The 15,841-nt window shown below is 37.9% G+C and overlaps 1 protein-coding gene across 1 annotated transcript in view; it reads left to right on the top strand.

Annotated features, from left to right (window-relative positions):
- The window catches only part of LOC130090766 (potassium/sodium hyperpolarization-activated cyclic nucleotide-gated channel 1), a 104,004-nt gene that overhangs the window by 43,495 nt on the left and 44,668 nt on the right, over positions 1–15,841 (top strand). Inside the window, exon 3 of the mRNA XM_056258302.1 lies at positions 6,133–6,294. Coding sequence (XP_056114277.1) covers positions 6,133–6,294 — 162 coding nt within the window. The remainder of the gene's footprint in view (positions 1–6,132; positions 6,295–15,841) is intronic.

Below are 15,841 nucleotides of genomic sequence, written 5' to 3'. Positions count from 1 at the left end.
GTAACTCTTTTTAAAATATATAATTTAATAATAACTGAATACTTAAATTGATTAAAATAATTAAATGTAAAAGATTACACCCTGTTTTAAAATAATTGTTTTAATTGATTATGATTATTTTATGAAATAGTCTGTAATTAAACTTTCTTTTACTTGTAAGGCAAGTATCACAATTACTATTGTTCACACTTAGGGTTATAGATTTGAACAAAACCCAAACACCAAGTATAATTCCTAAAATCATGCAGCTTGTAGACAGTGCTAATAGTTTTCTAAATGATCAGACGTATGATTTTCACCTGGCGGACGATACTGAGATTGCAGAATGTCTGGACTCTGGACTGGCTCATGTGTTCGATCCGTGTCCGTGGCGGTGCCTGGTAGGGGTTATCTGATGCTGGTGGTCTGATCTTTTAAGTGCTTTGTGCCCTTCCACCAGTAACCTTGAGCATTAATGGAGTGTTGTTGGTTCGCATTCCCATAGTGCTATGCTTCTACACAACGCTGTTGTTTGTTACTGAGATCAAAGCGGAAACCTGAAGGGAAAAAATGTAAAACACGTTATTTTTATGTAAACTCCAAAATAATGTCTTAAAGCTATTTTTATTCTATATGGCGAAATTGCTAATCCAATTGAGCTAACTCTTTTATCCAAAGTGACTTACAGGAAAACAATCGCGGAAATGGTCTCTTTGGAGCAACCTGGGGTTAATTGCTTTGTTTAAAGGTAGAATGGGGGTAAAATGCAATTAGGATCTCAGTAGCTCTCATGTTGGTGAATCACCTCCAACCACCCTACGACTCAAACTCGGACATTTAGCCTAGAAATACAACATTTTAACTGTTAAGTCATGAAGAATACATGAAAATGTGAACGCAGACACATCTATCTCCAAAATGTGTCAGAAAGCAATTCATAAGCCAACAAGTATGGATTCCACAAGGCAACCATACTACAGTTGCTACTACAGACATTAGCATAAACAGCTTCCTTCTACAGCTAGTTTTCCCTTTCAGGTCAAAAAAATGGCATGGCAGAGCAATAGTTTGAGGATAATCTTGTAGAGAACGTTAGTTAAAGTTAGCTACAGAACATTGTCAGCTACCTGAATAACAACACATTTGCTTTAAAATTACCACTTGTTACTAGACTTGTTACCACTATGCAATGCAAGAGTGCATGTTAAAAAAGTTTACCTGGGCCGCACACTTGCAATGCATTGGCCAAACATTAGTGTCTTCTTTGCCAGTTATAATCCTCACCAGAGAAACCTGGTGTCTGTCTGTTTGTGGATATTGACTTAAGATTGGATTGATTCATTTGCTTTGAGGGTCTTTTCCATGTCAGCACTTCCTGATATTGTTTGTCAGTCCCATGAGGTGAATTTACATGACTCGGAAAACCAATATAGATATAATGCTAGTCATATATGATACAGCTATTTCCTCAGGCCAATTTGAAGGTTAATGTGTTTTGACAATAATCTTGACCCCACAGCTCAATGACTATTACAGCTTTAAATTAGGAGGTGCCACTGGATTTGATTTTTTAGACATTAGACTTTTTTTCCCCAAGAAAACTTAAAGTATAGGTATGTAATGTCTGTGTCACTTAATTCACCAAATTGAACTGCAAAAATAATGTTTTCAAACAGTTCAAACCACTCCCTTCTGCCATTGGTTAAAAAAAAGATAAAGCCCCGCCCCAAACTCACACCATTGACTGAGGCACTATGTTGATATGACACACTTTAAAGGCATGGAGCTACATTCACAACACATTTAATTTCCATAATGTGATGTATTTTAGAGTAAAATAGCAGGAAATGATGTAGGGCAGGCTTTTTCTCCACCCACATGGCATTGGGTACATGACTATAAGGTAGAGAAAGTAATTATATTTTGATTAAACCATTGACAGTTAGACCAGGGACATTTGAGAAAGTTAATATGGTTAATTTTGATGTTTTCTTGAGTATGATGATATATGGAAATATGAGTTCAAATATCAGTTCTCATTAGTAAAAATGCATTTGTGACGAAAGAAATTCAACACCCTCTGTATTTCATATAGAAATGCTTCTGTATCACATTACAAGCGTCAAACTATAAGAGAAATCTGCCAAGACAGTTTGGCAGTCTGTTCTGTTAACACAGAATGACGCCTCAGCTTCTTTGCGGTAACTCAAAAATAGTGTGAGACTACAAAAGGTCACCACATCTTACTGTGGGTTTTGTGGAGCATAAAATGAACTTAACCCATCACCGCAGTGTACAGGCCCACACCATAAGCGGCCATTAAAACGACATCAAATTCACACCTTAGTAATTCCAGCCATATGTGGAGAGCAAGAGCAATTTCATAGACATAGATAACAATTACTTTCAGCTTCAAATCCTACCTTAATTTGGCAGGAGGAATTTCCACAGCAATACAGGGTTTATCATGCAAAACCAGTTAACACTGAAGCTGGGAAAAACATAAGATCTTTTTTGGGTTGGTAAGTATTGAGTTTCTCCGGCCAGGGCTGTATAATGAAATAACTGGCCCGGATAGAAAAGAAACTGAGAGATGTGTGGAGTTAATGGGCTTTTCATGCAAATGAGGGATGGCTGAATTAGTGAGGGTGCCCACGGAGGCATTCAGGAGAGAAGATCGGCTTTGTTCTGAGCCAGGGCCGTTGAAACCTTTTATCCCATGCCGTTCGCTAACGATGGACGATCGCACTAAGCTATAACATGAGCTTGTCTGATTAACCAAGAGAATCGGTCTCTTTATTCATGTTGGACGGGAGGTGATGTTTAAAAGTTTCATCCTGAATTGCAATGTCAGAATATTTCATAGGAGTGATGTGGCATGCTCTTAAAAAGTCAATATGAAATCACCATAGGCTCATTGGAACAGCTCCATATATATCTTTCCAAAAACTTACCTAAACATACAATTCCCTGTAGTTTCCAGCTGAAATGAACACTAGTGGCCGTAAAACGCCAACAAACTACCTAGCACTTTTTACCAACAACAAACCAACATAAAACGTTGCCAGATTCATGTTCATCTGTTTCAGATCAAACTAAATTCGCCTTTAACGCTACTCGCCGGACATTTCACTGGACATGAAAGTGTTATGAAACGTGCAAGGGGCAACATAATATAATTTCGCAGAAAAATCACCGAAGGCATATTTTTTCCAATTAACCTGGGTTGATTAAAATTATCCCTTAGTACTTTTTAAATATGCATCCCATATACATCAGTGCATGTTATTGCAGAGAAATATATTATTAATATATTATATTAAGAGAAAAAAAGTTTATATTTGTACTGTAATCTTTTGCAAAAAAAAAAATAGTTTCTTTTGTCTGTGACATCTCCAATTCCTGTTATTTTCCAACCCCTAAAATTACCTGTCATACAGAGACCACTTCACAATTCACTCAATTCGCAGTAAATAAGATCAAGTCCTGGCATGCATTTTTACTCCTTGAAAATCCGGTTTCACCCAGAAAAATGTCACATTACGCGAGTAAAATGCAATTATTTGGTTGTGAATTGTCTGAGAAGTTGTGTTAGTCTAAGTTTAAAAAAGACGCAATGTGAGTTATATAACAACCACAATCTCTTTCGGTTGACTACACAGAATAAGCAGAAACAAAACAAGAATAAATGTGTATCTCTTCCACACGCACACATACACTTCCTCTCATCCCCTATCCATTTCTCTGCATTATTTCACTCCGTTTAAAATTGCTACCCGCTTGCATCTTGCCAAGCCTGAATTGATTTTTTCGGTATTCAAAGCCTTTCACCCCTCTGAGTCTCTGTTGTGCCAGCACACAATGTAGTTTGCATATGACTAATCATCTGCCGTGTTTATATGTAATCTCATATCATTTCAGGCCACGTCCCCCGTTTTGTATCTTCCTCTCTCGTCTCCTTGCTGTATCGCTCTTGTGAAACTCAAACCAAATCTACCTTTGCACAAAACACATGCAAATATCCCAGGCGTTCACTAAGAAAGACAGGGACTCTTGCAATCGTGTGTAAGAGTACCTAATGTTTCACATAAGTGCACGTGGGCGGCGTTCTCCGTGGTTTTCAACTGGTGGGTCGTGACCCGAAACAAGCATCAGGGTCTATTACAACAATGCTATGCAAATAATTAAATGCAAATTACCATAAAATGGTCCATATTTAGGATAGCAAAAATAAGTATGCTTTTAAAGGTGAGAAGGATCGCTCTTTTTATGTGCTGTATTTTGAATATTTGGCCCAGTGTTTGTTCCAATCTGGTAAATCCCTCTCCTGTATGGAGTTTCCTTTGTGTCTTTTTTATTTCAAACATACTGCGTTTCCAGTGGCATAGTAACTGCGTAAAACGAATTATTTTGTAATTAAAAAAATTTAAAGATTGCAAAAAAAGATGTTGTTTATCGGTTTACAAAACAGCTCGGGCTGGTTTACCATAAAAAATGTTGCATCGTGGTGAGTTGCACTCAATGTCTAATGTAAAATCTGAACCCTAAAGCAAAACCAATTGAGAACCGCTGCGGAATATAGAACAGCCCTTTTCACTGCAGTTTTATTGATGCAGAGCTATTAAGTATCAGACCTTTTAGTAGGCGAAGATGAGATGGATAACAAATCTTCTCTTCTCTTGTGTTGACTGTTGTCTTTGGGGTTAAACATAATTGTTTTGAATCCTCCAGGGCAGTTGTCAATTCGCAGATGCTGCTGTGCTCCCGTGATGCTCTATTCTCACTGCATTATTAGCAAAATAAATCTACAAAGAGGTGAAAAGGCATGACATTCTCAGCCCTGACTACATAGTAATGCAGAAACTGTTCAACATCACACGGGTTATTAAGAACAAGGGCGAGAATAGAGCAGGAAACAGGCTAGACTACTTTGAAGGCTTATCTAGCAGCATTTCAGACTTAAGGCCACGTTCATCAACAGAATATGGTTGTCAGTCCTGTATTAGAGTCCTTAATACAAACGCACTCTATAACTGAACTCACACCCGTACATTTTCAGGACTCACAAACGTATTCTCGGAAACCACGCTCTGTGTGAACGGAACCGGACTGTCTGTCACGTGTGTGTATGCGAGAGAGCAAACGCGTGTTTACCGTGTGTTGAGTGTTTTCGCGTGTGGTTTCGCTTTCGGTAACTTAATAGCGACGGAGATACTCTAGCTCCGCTCGGTTAATGAAGATCTGACGGACGAACGCCATATTGGATATGACTTTGGTCACTGTCGGTATGGTTACTGGTAGGGAATAGGGGCTTGACTCCAGTTGCACGTTCATACAGACAGTATTCGAGACGGTCCGGTAAGTTGCTGTTTGAACAGGATGTTTCGAGCAGTGACAAGCGCCTCTTACTGCTCTGCTCCTCCGTTTCTGCTGCTTTCAGTTACTGGCTGGCTCTGAACGAAAACGCGTTGGCGAACTTTTTGTCCCTCTCTGCTATTATAGTTTTTCAAGATGGCGGAACTACATGGAAGCCTCCCTGGACTTACCCGTCCCATGTATATAAATATAATAAATTCTTCGTTTACGAGGATAAATCAGATAATTGGCAGAGGTATTTGTACACCATTGGGGACATATTTATGAATAAAAATGTTGATTTTAGATTATAAATGACCTAAAAAGTTACTTATAGTCCCTTTAAGGAAATGTGGTTGTCAATATTTCAACCCTGAAATGACTGTTGTAAATCCCATGGCCCTGTGGGGAAAATATAAAAAATACATAGGCTATCCTACTACAATTCAAAAGTTTGGGGTTGGATTTTTTTTTTTTTTTTTGTAATATATATTTTAGAAAGAACTCTCTTATGCAAGGCTGCATTTATTTGATAAAAAAATCCAGTAAAAACTGTAATATTGTTAAGAAGTATTACAATTTTAAAATAACTGTTTTCTATTTTATTATATTTTAAATATAATTAATTCCTGTGATTAACAAAGCTGAATTTTTAGCAGCCATTACTCCACTCTGCAGTGTCCTGTTTTCTCAATATGTAAAATAGATATTTGTGTTCCTCAACAAAACACCATCCTGTGCAAAAGCTAATTCTTTAATGAAACCACTGACCTTTTTCTCTTTGTGTTCCACCTCCAGATTTTTCATATGACGTATGACCTGGCGAGTGCTGTGGTAAGAATCTTTAATCTGATTGGCATGATGTTGTTGCTGTGTCACTGGGACGGATGCCTGCAGTTCCTGGTGCCCCTCCTGCAAGACTTCCCTCCTGATTGCTGGGTGTCCTTAAACGGTATGGTTGTAAGTATTCAAAACTTTTCATTACTCTTTCAGAACTATTTTGTAATTTTGGACCAAATACTGGATCAGGTCAAAATGATAATTTGATCGGTGGATAAGACATGATTTAGTGAAAATGTTCTCTAAATGTTTAACTGCTCTTCATTAAGAAACTTGGTAATGACAGTAAATACATGTTGCATTCACATAGTGTCAGAATTACCGTAATTACGAGATGACATGTGAGATGTTCACATGACGGGACTTGCTCGTTTCTGTGGCAACTCTCACGGATCCAAGGGTGGCTTTGTTGGTTATGACAGCAAAATACTTAATCGTGACATAAATTCACCTCCTGCGAAATACAGAAGAACAAAGAAAGCACCTGGTTACACTGGTAATATTAAAATGGCATACTATGGTCGTTGGCAAACTACTGTAGTCTCTGTTGTCCATCTGCTGATTCTCTGATGCATACAAACTGAAAAGCACTAATCATTCAATCATTTCTGAGGCACTTAGTAACAAATAAACTAGATATTTCACAAACAGAACTATATCCACTGTGTACACATTAATACATCTATTTAGCAAGGATGCATTAAATATATCAAAAGCAACAGTAAAGAGATTTATAATACAAAAGATTTCGGTTTCAAATAAATGCTGTTCTTTTGAACTTTCTAGTCAATCAAAGAATCCTCCAACAATGTATCATGGTTTCCACAACATTATTAAGCAGCACAACTGTTTTCAACATTGATAATAATAAGAAATGTTTCTTGAGCACCAAATCAGCATATTAAAATTATTTCTGAAGGATCATGTGACACTAAAGACAGAAAACAATTCAGCTTTGCTATCACAGGAATAAATTATATTTTAATAATAGGCTAATGTGTAAAAATAATTTTTACAATATAACTTGTATTTACTGTATTTTTAATTAAACAAATGCAGCCTTGGTGAGAATAAGACTTCTTTAAAAAAATTAAAATCATTTAAAAATCGTACTGATCTCAAGTCCGTAGTTCATTTAGATAAACAAACATTCTGAACACAAAGTTTACACAAACTAGGGTGGATCGCTCGACATGTTGACAGACAGTCTCTTCCTCTCTAAAGGCCTCGATATACTTCAAGTGAAATCGATGAACAAACTGGTGTGACGTCATTTCGAACAAAATCAGGCCAAAACGAAGTTCATTTTGTGTTTGATTCGGAAATTCGAAACAGCTCGCCAAAGCTGGTAAACACCTTCGAACTACCATTGGTCCGTGGCGATGATGTAATAGGTAGGTGTGCTCTTAGGCTCCACCTTCTTTGACGTGGACATTTTCTCTGGTTCATTTCTTCTGTTCAGCACCTCGAGGTCCGCGAGTAAAAAGACTGGATATAGCTGAAAATCAAGTTGTAATTCTAATTAAAAGAGACACTTTTTCATGTTCAATACTGTAGAGCTGCTTGCTTTTAATCAATCTATTGAATAAAATGGTTTATAAATAAACGCGACGTGACTTTACTGAAGTGCCGAATTGCAGAGCTCGTGCAAACATCCATATTGCGATGGTCAGATGCTTTCTTTACTACTGTTTTTTCACCGCTGTCATTTTTGTTGTGTTCATTTTGTTATTGAAACAACATGACATCATGACTTTGCGTAAACATACACGCCACTTTCAAGTCAAGTGGCGTGTTATCTATACGCATTTTGAGCTATCCGCGTGTATGTCCACGCCGAAAAGAACCGTCATCTTTTGCGTGTATGTCTACGCCGTTAAATGTCCGAGTGATCCCGCGTGTATGTGTACGCCGTTAAATGTCCGAGCGAAACGAAGCAAAATGTAGATCTACATCTGGGGAGCGATATTTTTTTTCCTAGGATGGTAGGGGAAGACTCATAAATGGTATTAACCCCAGTGACGGGTAGGTTTAGGGACGGGGTTGGGGTAGGTCATATATTTATATATATACAGTAATGTAACGTTAAGTCAACGGCGTTGATAAACACGCTGAAAAGCGATTATGCGTGTTGATAGCACGCCAAAAATGGAAATACGAATTGGCGTGTCATACATACGCCATTTCATGAGATCAGTCTGATTGAAAGGAAAGTGTGCAGCTTTAACATTTATCTAAACGCCTGTGCGGCATCAGGATGTTTGCTAACAGTATACCGCCACTCACGTATTTCAAACATCTTTTTACCCCAAAACGAAGAACGAAAACGAACTTTGCCGTGAGTATATCAAATGCCTTAAGTGGGCGATTCTTGGCCAGAATAAGCTGTAATGTGCAATGGCAAAACCTAAAGACATTGAATGTCAAAGACTATTTACCTTGCTAGCCATTACTGTTAAATCCGCTGACATTTTGGCGCTTTTACATGACGACACAACAGTCAAATGGGAACATTTTGTTTTTAACTTCAATTTGTTTGACCAAGTCATGAACGGACTTCTGAAACAACTAACGCAACACGATAACATCAGTTAGTCAGAGTAATATGTTCTAAATGAAACAACCCTGAGCATATGAATATTTGGACCCATTGCTGTTAAAATATAAGAGGCTCTGGGCAGAACATTTTATACTTGACCTTTATCAACGAGAGCTGTTCAACTAATCAGGACAGATGGCTCGCTGTAGTTTTTCACCACACATCATGTTGGTGCTAAACGGATATTAAAATGCCAAGACTATTTTTTTTTTCTTCTCCCAGCTTTACGAATGAGTTCAACTCATATTCCAGGTCAAATAGCAGTGCTGGTAAAAGCATTAGGCTTTTTTTAGTAAGTCAGATTTCTCTGATTCCCACTAACAAAGATTATGCATTCACTTTGAAAGTGTGCACAGAAATCAGCAGACGGCATGTGCAAATCTCTTTGCATATTCTTCTGAGCCTGTTAGCTTGGCATCACATTAGATAGCAGGCTCGGGTGACGGTGGTGCTGGGGTGATATGGTTGTTCGTGCTTACGCAACCATATCCCCTCCTCAAGTGCTACAGGGCTCAATCTAACTTTGAGGGGCTCTGTGTGATACTGTGGGGCCCTCGGCTCTGGAGGGCCTTACCGGGAATCATTGATATTTGTGGTTTGAAATGTTGCGAAACCTCGGGCTATATTGAACGTGACATTCTGACAAATTAAAGTTAAAGCCTCAGCCATGTCTGCTTTCTCTTAGAAACATTTTACGTCAAACGCACTACTTGCCTCGTCAACCCAGACGAAATAGATGGAAAGTGTGCATACGGTAACACACACGAAAACAAGTCTGCTTACAGGAAGTGACATAACTGTGCTTCAAATATGTACTTTTAAAAAAAAAAATCTAAGCAAATTTCTCTCATCTTTACACTCATGGCGTTTGTACTGCAGTTGGATGTGATAGGAGGTTGCAATTCCCCCTTGTGGCTCTGATTTAAAATACCAGCCTCAGGTTCCTGTTTTTTTTTTTTTCAAACAGAGAATAGGAATATACTGCAGTACACACACACACACACACACACACAAGCTCTATTTCAAAACCTATCTAGACAGCATTTTAAGAGACCATATGAAGGATGTTTATTTGGTGTGTATCCTTCAGTTAAGTCTATCTCAGAATGCATTTGACTGAACTCACCTTCTGGGAAGTTCCCACTTTTAAGCCTAGAAGTCATAAATGTTCATGCAAGTAAAAAAAAAAAAAGATTGTGATGGGCATTTCTTTTTCGTTTCAGCAAATACTGTAGAAGTTTTATCACTAATGCAACAAAATGAAAAGCAAATGATGCGCATTAGGTGTTTAAGCGATGCTTATTTCTGTTTTATCCTTCTTGCGTAGCCACAGAAATTGATGTGTAATGTAATTTTATCACAAAAAAACTGACTTCATAAACCAACTAAATGGCTATTTTATGGCAAGCTTTACAGATTATTCTTTATCAACAAAACACAGAAGGACCTAAACATCAGAATGACGTACAGAACCATTCAAGTATTTCGGGTCGGCATAATGCTCAACAAGTTATGGATTCATTTGATCAAAAATACAGTGAAAACAGTAGTATTGTAAAATATTATTACAATTTAAAATACATGCTTTTCTATTTTAGTAAAGTTTCAAATATAATGTATTCCTGTGCTGGAGTCAGCAGTCATTACTCCAGTCTTCAGTGTCACATTATTAATGTACTTATTAAACGTATTAACTGTAATTAAATACAGTTGTGCTGCTGAATTTTTGTGGAAACCATGATAAAAAAAATGTCAGGACTCTTTGATGAATAGAAACAGAATTTATTTGAAATAGATTTTTTTTTGCAAGTCTTTACTCTTACTTTTGATATATTGAATCCTTGCTGAATAAAAGTTAATTTCTTTACCAAAAAAAAAACAAATTCTATAATCAATATTTACAATAAAAATATTCCGATTTCTGTCGCCAAATAGAGAATAATGACAGTGAAAGCTGTTTTCAGTAAATACAATCTTGCAAATACAATCATTCCGACTTAACTTGTCTTCTCCAAGGCCATTGCGGCTTCAACAATCAAACATGCACATCCACCACGACTAATAATATTGTAAAACAGTCAATTTTACTGAGATTCATTCTCTTAAAATGAGCTTTTGTTATTGAGTCATCAATTTCGCAGGTGTTTTGATGCGACATTTCCTCAGCGATGGGGTTTCTAAACTGATAGAGATGCACCACCTCCTCCTGTCTGTAAATTATATCAAGACTGCATCATTATTTTCCATCTGTCTCATTCCCCTGGGCTTTGTTCAGATAAATGCCACAACCAGAAATTCATAACAGAAACAAACAGAAAATCAAAAGGCAAGGGAAGCGTTTTGTTTTACTTTTCTGTACCATAAGACTCATCAATTTTATGTACCTTCTTAGTCTAGGTGCATTATCTCCTCTCTCTCCTTTCCTGAGTGACTTTGTGTGACTTTGAATCAATGACCTCCCTGTTTACCTCTGCACCACTTTCTCCTCCCCAAAAAAATCAATGCAGATGAAAAATGAGCAAAGATTCCCGGTGCTGTCTTTTCCCTGTGCACGGATGGGGGTCCCAGAGGGAGGCGGTGGCCCTGCTGCTCAGTAATTCAGGGTTTAGACGGGCGAAGAGAAGAAGAGGATATTATGCCCTGGCGGGGGAGTGCTAATTGGGACATTGAGTCTGAGTAGACAGGAGGCGACACTGACTGTGTTACCGGCCAGGCTGTCGGGTTAATTTAGCCATCAGAGAAGTTAGCGTTGCAGGACTGTCTGGGGATCTCGACATGCCTCTCTTAGCAGGATCCAAACTAAGTGACTGTAACTTTAAATCGCTGTACAACTCACTTGTTTGAAAGAGATAGTACAAGATGGGTCACATTCCAGACTTGTTGCATAATTTCAGGGTTGCCAACTCTCACGCTGCCCAAGTAAATCTCACGGCGAATGAAAAAAGCCGACGTGCTGCGCGGACCGTTTGGCGTACGACATCAAGAATCGCAAGTGCGTTTCGAAAGCCACCGAAGATGTTCAGGTAGCATTGTGAAACGTAGTATTTGTGCACACAAAGCAGATTTACGCTTCTAAGATAACTTATTCATTTGAGTTGTTCATTTTAAACTATAATAATATTAACAGCTGACACGTACCTTTACAGCATTATTTGAGATTTTTTCTTCCTTGAGAAAGATTTATTCAAATGAGTCGATATTGAATCAAGATCCGAATCATATTGCAAGCTTATGAATCGAAATTGTGAAATTTGAAAGTTTCTTGCACTAAAACAAGCCATGAATCACTAGTGTCACCAAATACATAGATTTAAAAGATTAATTTTCAGGACATATCCATCGTTACTGTGGATGTCTGTAATGTTTATTGTCATTTGTTGCAGGAAAAATTAATGTCATGCATTATAGAACAATATTACATGAATTTGAAAATCTTTTATCTAGTTGGACAAGTATTAAATCATGTATTAGGCAAGCTTGTAACCTACTTTTCAATATTAAAAAAAGAGCCTCAAATCCTCAGTGGCCTCAAAACGGCAAGCATAGTCCCTCTGAGAAGTTGTGAAGCACACGGGCAGTTCACACAGGATTACTTTTACCTGTGGCTATTTCTTCAAAACATTTTATAGGCGGTAAAAGACACTATGAAAGTTTACCTTTAGGAAAGTTAGAATGTGCAGACCATTAAAAAGTCAGAAAAATGACGGATGTAGGTATTTTAAGTGAAAGTGAAATCAGTAAAAATCAGTTCAAACCACAGGGAATTGTATCTAATTTTTAGAGGATTTTTATGAATCCTTAAAGTAACAACAGGTAACTTTTCAACCTTCATAATATATTTCCAAGTCTCTTGTGATGGTACATCGACTTACAATAGGTTGAATGACACGTCTGCCATAGCCTGACGGGGTCTGTAGCGTTTTTAATCGTACTTTTAAACTTCGGGTTTCGGGTAGTAACCGGCGAACAAAGAGAACTGCAAAATTCGACTGCTTTACGGCATATACGTCACTTTCACCACCACCCCCACTTCCTTAAAATCGGACTTGCGAGCCAAATGTTATAGTCATGGCCGAAGCAGCACAGAAAAACAAGAAAGCAAAGGTTTTATCGGAGCAAAGCAAAAAGAGAAAAAGAGAAAGTGATCGCGTAAAAGGCAGAACGAGGATCAACATTGCAGAGCTGCCAACTCTCACGCATTGGCCGTGAGACACCCGCATTTGATTGGTTTCACACGCTCACACGCCACACCCCCGGTTTCTCACGCTAGATTGTCAACCCGGTCGGTCAAATGCCTGAAAGATGAGTTTATCTATAGATCTACCTGTTGAGCCACTCGTGATCGACAAGTTATACCGCAAATTAGTTCAAATCTCCCGGAATCTAGAGCGAGCGCGCACGCGAGACAGAGACTGTGCTCCAACGCGCGCGGACGGCAGAGAGAGAAAGCGAGCGAGAGACCTTGCGTGTGCAGGGAGCATCGAACCCCCCATCGAAAAAAGAATGCCTCTCTCTAACCTCTCTAATTCGCTAGAGTAGTAGCGAATTATCAATCTGGTAGCTAGTAAACGATATTCTAGTTTTTGATGGTTAGCTATCGCTAGTATTCTCGTTCTGATTTGAACTTTGCAATCGATGAAATGCAAATAGCAAATGTTTGACCTAAAAAGTGTAGTCTACTCAACATGTACAAAGAAAGGAGGAAGATTATTAATAAAATCATATTTTAGGATACCTAACATGTCTGTGATATTTGTTTATTTGTCTTGCCTCAAGCTATAATGCAAATCGATTCGTAAAATTTGCAGATTCATTTATGGTAGCTTGATATTATAATATTGACGATATATGGTTATTATCAACCACTCAAACATTGCATTGAAGTATCATATAGATTAAGTAAAACGGTAACCAATAGACTAGGCTACTATAATGACGCTGGCTTGTAAACGTGAGCATCGCGATCATTTGTCGTTAGAAAAAAAATAAAACCCATGAAATTATATTCATATGACATGCTGAAATATATGCCACTGTACCTGGGATGAAGACATTTCACACGCGACGCAAGCAGAACACCTGCATGTGACCTCCTCCTACAGTGTTCAGGGCTATCATGGTTGTCAACAATTGCACGTGCATGTAGGATGACAGAGTTTACGACAGTAGTAGAGGACAATACGGTTTCCCAAGTGTAGGGGGACCCCGAGAGCAAAAGTTAGCTGTTGTTACTTTAAGCATAGAAATTATCATAACAGTTTCCCGTTTACAAAAAGTGAAATAAATACATAATTTATACATTATAATACATTTATATATATTTATTTATTTAAACGTAGTCAAAATTGTATAATTAAAAAATAATAATTATAAAAAAATAATTATGGCAATCATTTTAAACACTCTTCTGTATGTTGCTGACCTCCTGCTAAAGGGATAGTTCACCTAAAAATGAAAATTGTCATCATTTACTCACCCTCAAGTTGTTCCAAACCTGTATACATTTCTTTGTTTTGCTGAACATAAAAGAAGATATTTTGAAGAATGTTGGTAACCAAAGTGACCTCGGGCCCCATTGACTACCATAGTAGGAAAAATAAATACTATGGTAGTCAATGGGGCCTGAGATCTGCTTGGTTTTTCTTCCAAATATCCTTTGTGTTCAGCAAAACAAAGAAATGTATGCAGGTTTGGAACAATTTGAGAGTGAGTAAACGATGACAGAATTTTTAATTTTGGGTGAACTATCCCTTTACTGTTTGAGAGTATGTCTAATAGTACAATAATTATTTTGTTCAAATGAGCAAAACAAATTGCTTTCCAAAATTTGCATTTAAGTAATTGATGCTCATGATGAGGACATTCAAAGCTAATTTATTCTAAGTAACACTGTAGATTCCCTCCCATAGATTTATAATGAATGATTATATAAACAAATTATAATATGCTTAGAGTTTATTTACTTGCTTTTCACTATGTACTTACAAAGGATGTGAAAGGGTGATTATGAACCGGCGGCAGCAGCCAAACCAGCAGAGGTTTTGCGGGAAACACTGTCCCATAAATCACGTTTCTAACACGAGCGCTCTGCGGAAACACACTGCAGAGAGGAGACATCAATAACTATAATTGTTTCCCACATAATAAATAATAAATGAGTTTTTAATCACATGATGTGTTGCAGGCAAAGTTCCTATGTACATGTGACTTGATCATGAATTTTTGCATTACTGTCCGCACTACTGCAGCCAAACATTAATGAGATGCTTCATTTGATCTTCTGTACATAAAAATAATCCACATCATCCCTGTGGATGCCTATAATAAATAATTTGAATACAATTCAGGCAGTTTCCTATTTTTGTTTTAGATGTTCTCAATGTGATCTCTCCCAGCAGACGCCGTGTGCTGCCACCTGATTGGTTCACGCTTCAATGGCTGGATAGTAACCGGACTTGTGTGGGGGAGAGAGAAAGAGAGAGAAAAAAACATTTCCGACACACCTTTAGACAACACTCACCTCATGTAAAGACAAAAAGATTGGTGTAGTAGTGACACTAAAAGCCCACTGGCCTCTCCAAGTGAATTTTAATGAGGTCTGGTTTTGTATTTTTAATCTTCCGTTTTATTGGCCGTGGCCGTATTTTTCTCGTTTAAACCATTACTTCAAATGCCATTCTTGACTGTAAGGGCATTCTGTATGTTACCGTTGCACAAAATCATGACTATTGCCTCTGCTATAAATAACCTGATGCAAAACAACACACACACAATCACACACCCCAAAGGGCTTTCTGCGTGTCTGTGGATTGGATGGCTTGTTTTGGTGTGAAAGGTGACGTAACAGGTTGGGTGTGAGCCATCAATCTAAGAGCTGGTATATGGGCAGGTTTATCTGTTTGAGTAACAGGCAACTGGTGCTTCACTGTAATCATCAGACCTAATAACACCCCGTAAAAGCCCCAACAGACTTGAGTAGAGTGCACCGGTCCAGTTTGGGAAGTAAGTATCCCATTTACTTTCCCCATAGAGAAATTGGGGAAAACACTATTGATTTTTAGCAATAAT

Source organism: Rhinichthys klamathensis, unplaced genomic scaffold, assembly GCF_029890125.1.
Source record: "Rhinichthys klamathensis goyatoka isolate OS25496 unplaced genomic scaffold, OSU_Roscu_1.1 h1tg000150l_1, whole genome shotgun sequence".
NCBI lineage: Eukaryota > Metazoa > Chordata > Actinopteri > Cypriniformes > Leuciscidae > Rhinichthys > Rhinichthys klamathensis.
The sequence above is the reverse complement of the archived record's forward strand: the minus strand, read 5'-3'. Positions and strand labels throughout refer to the sequence as shown.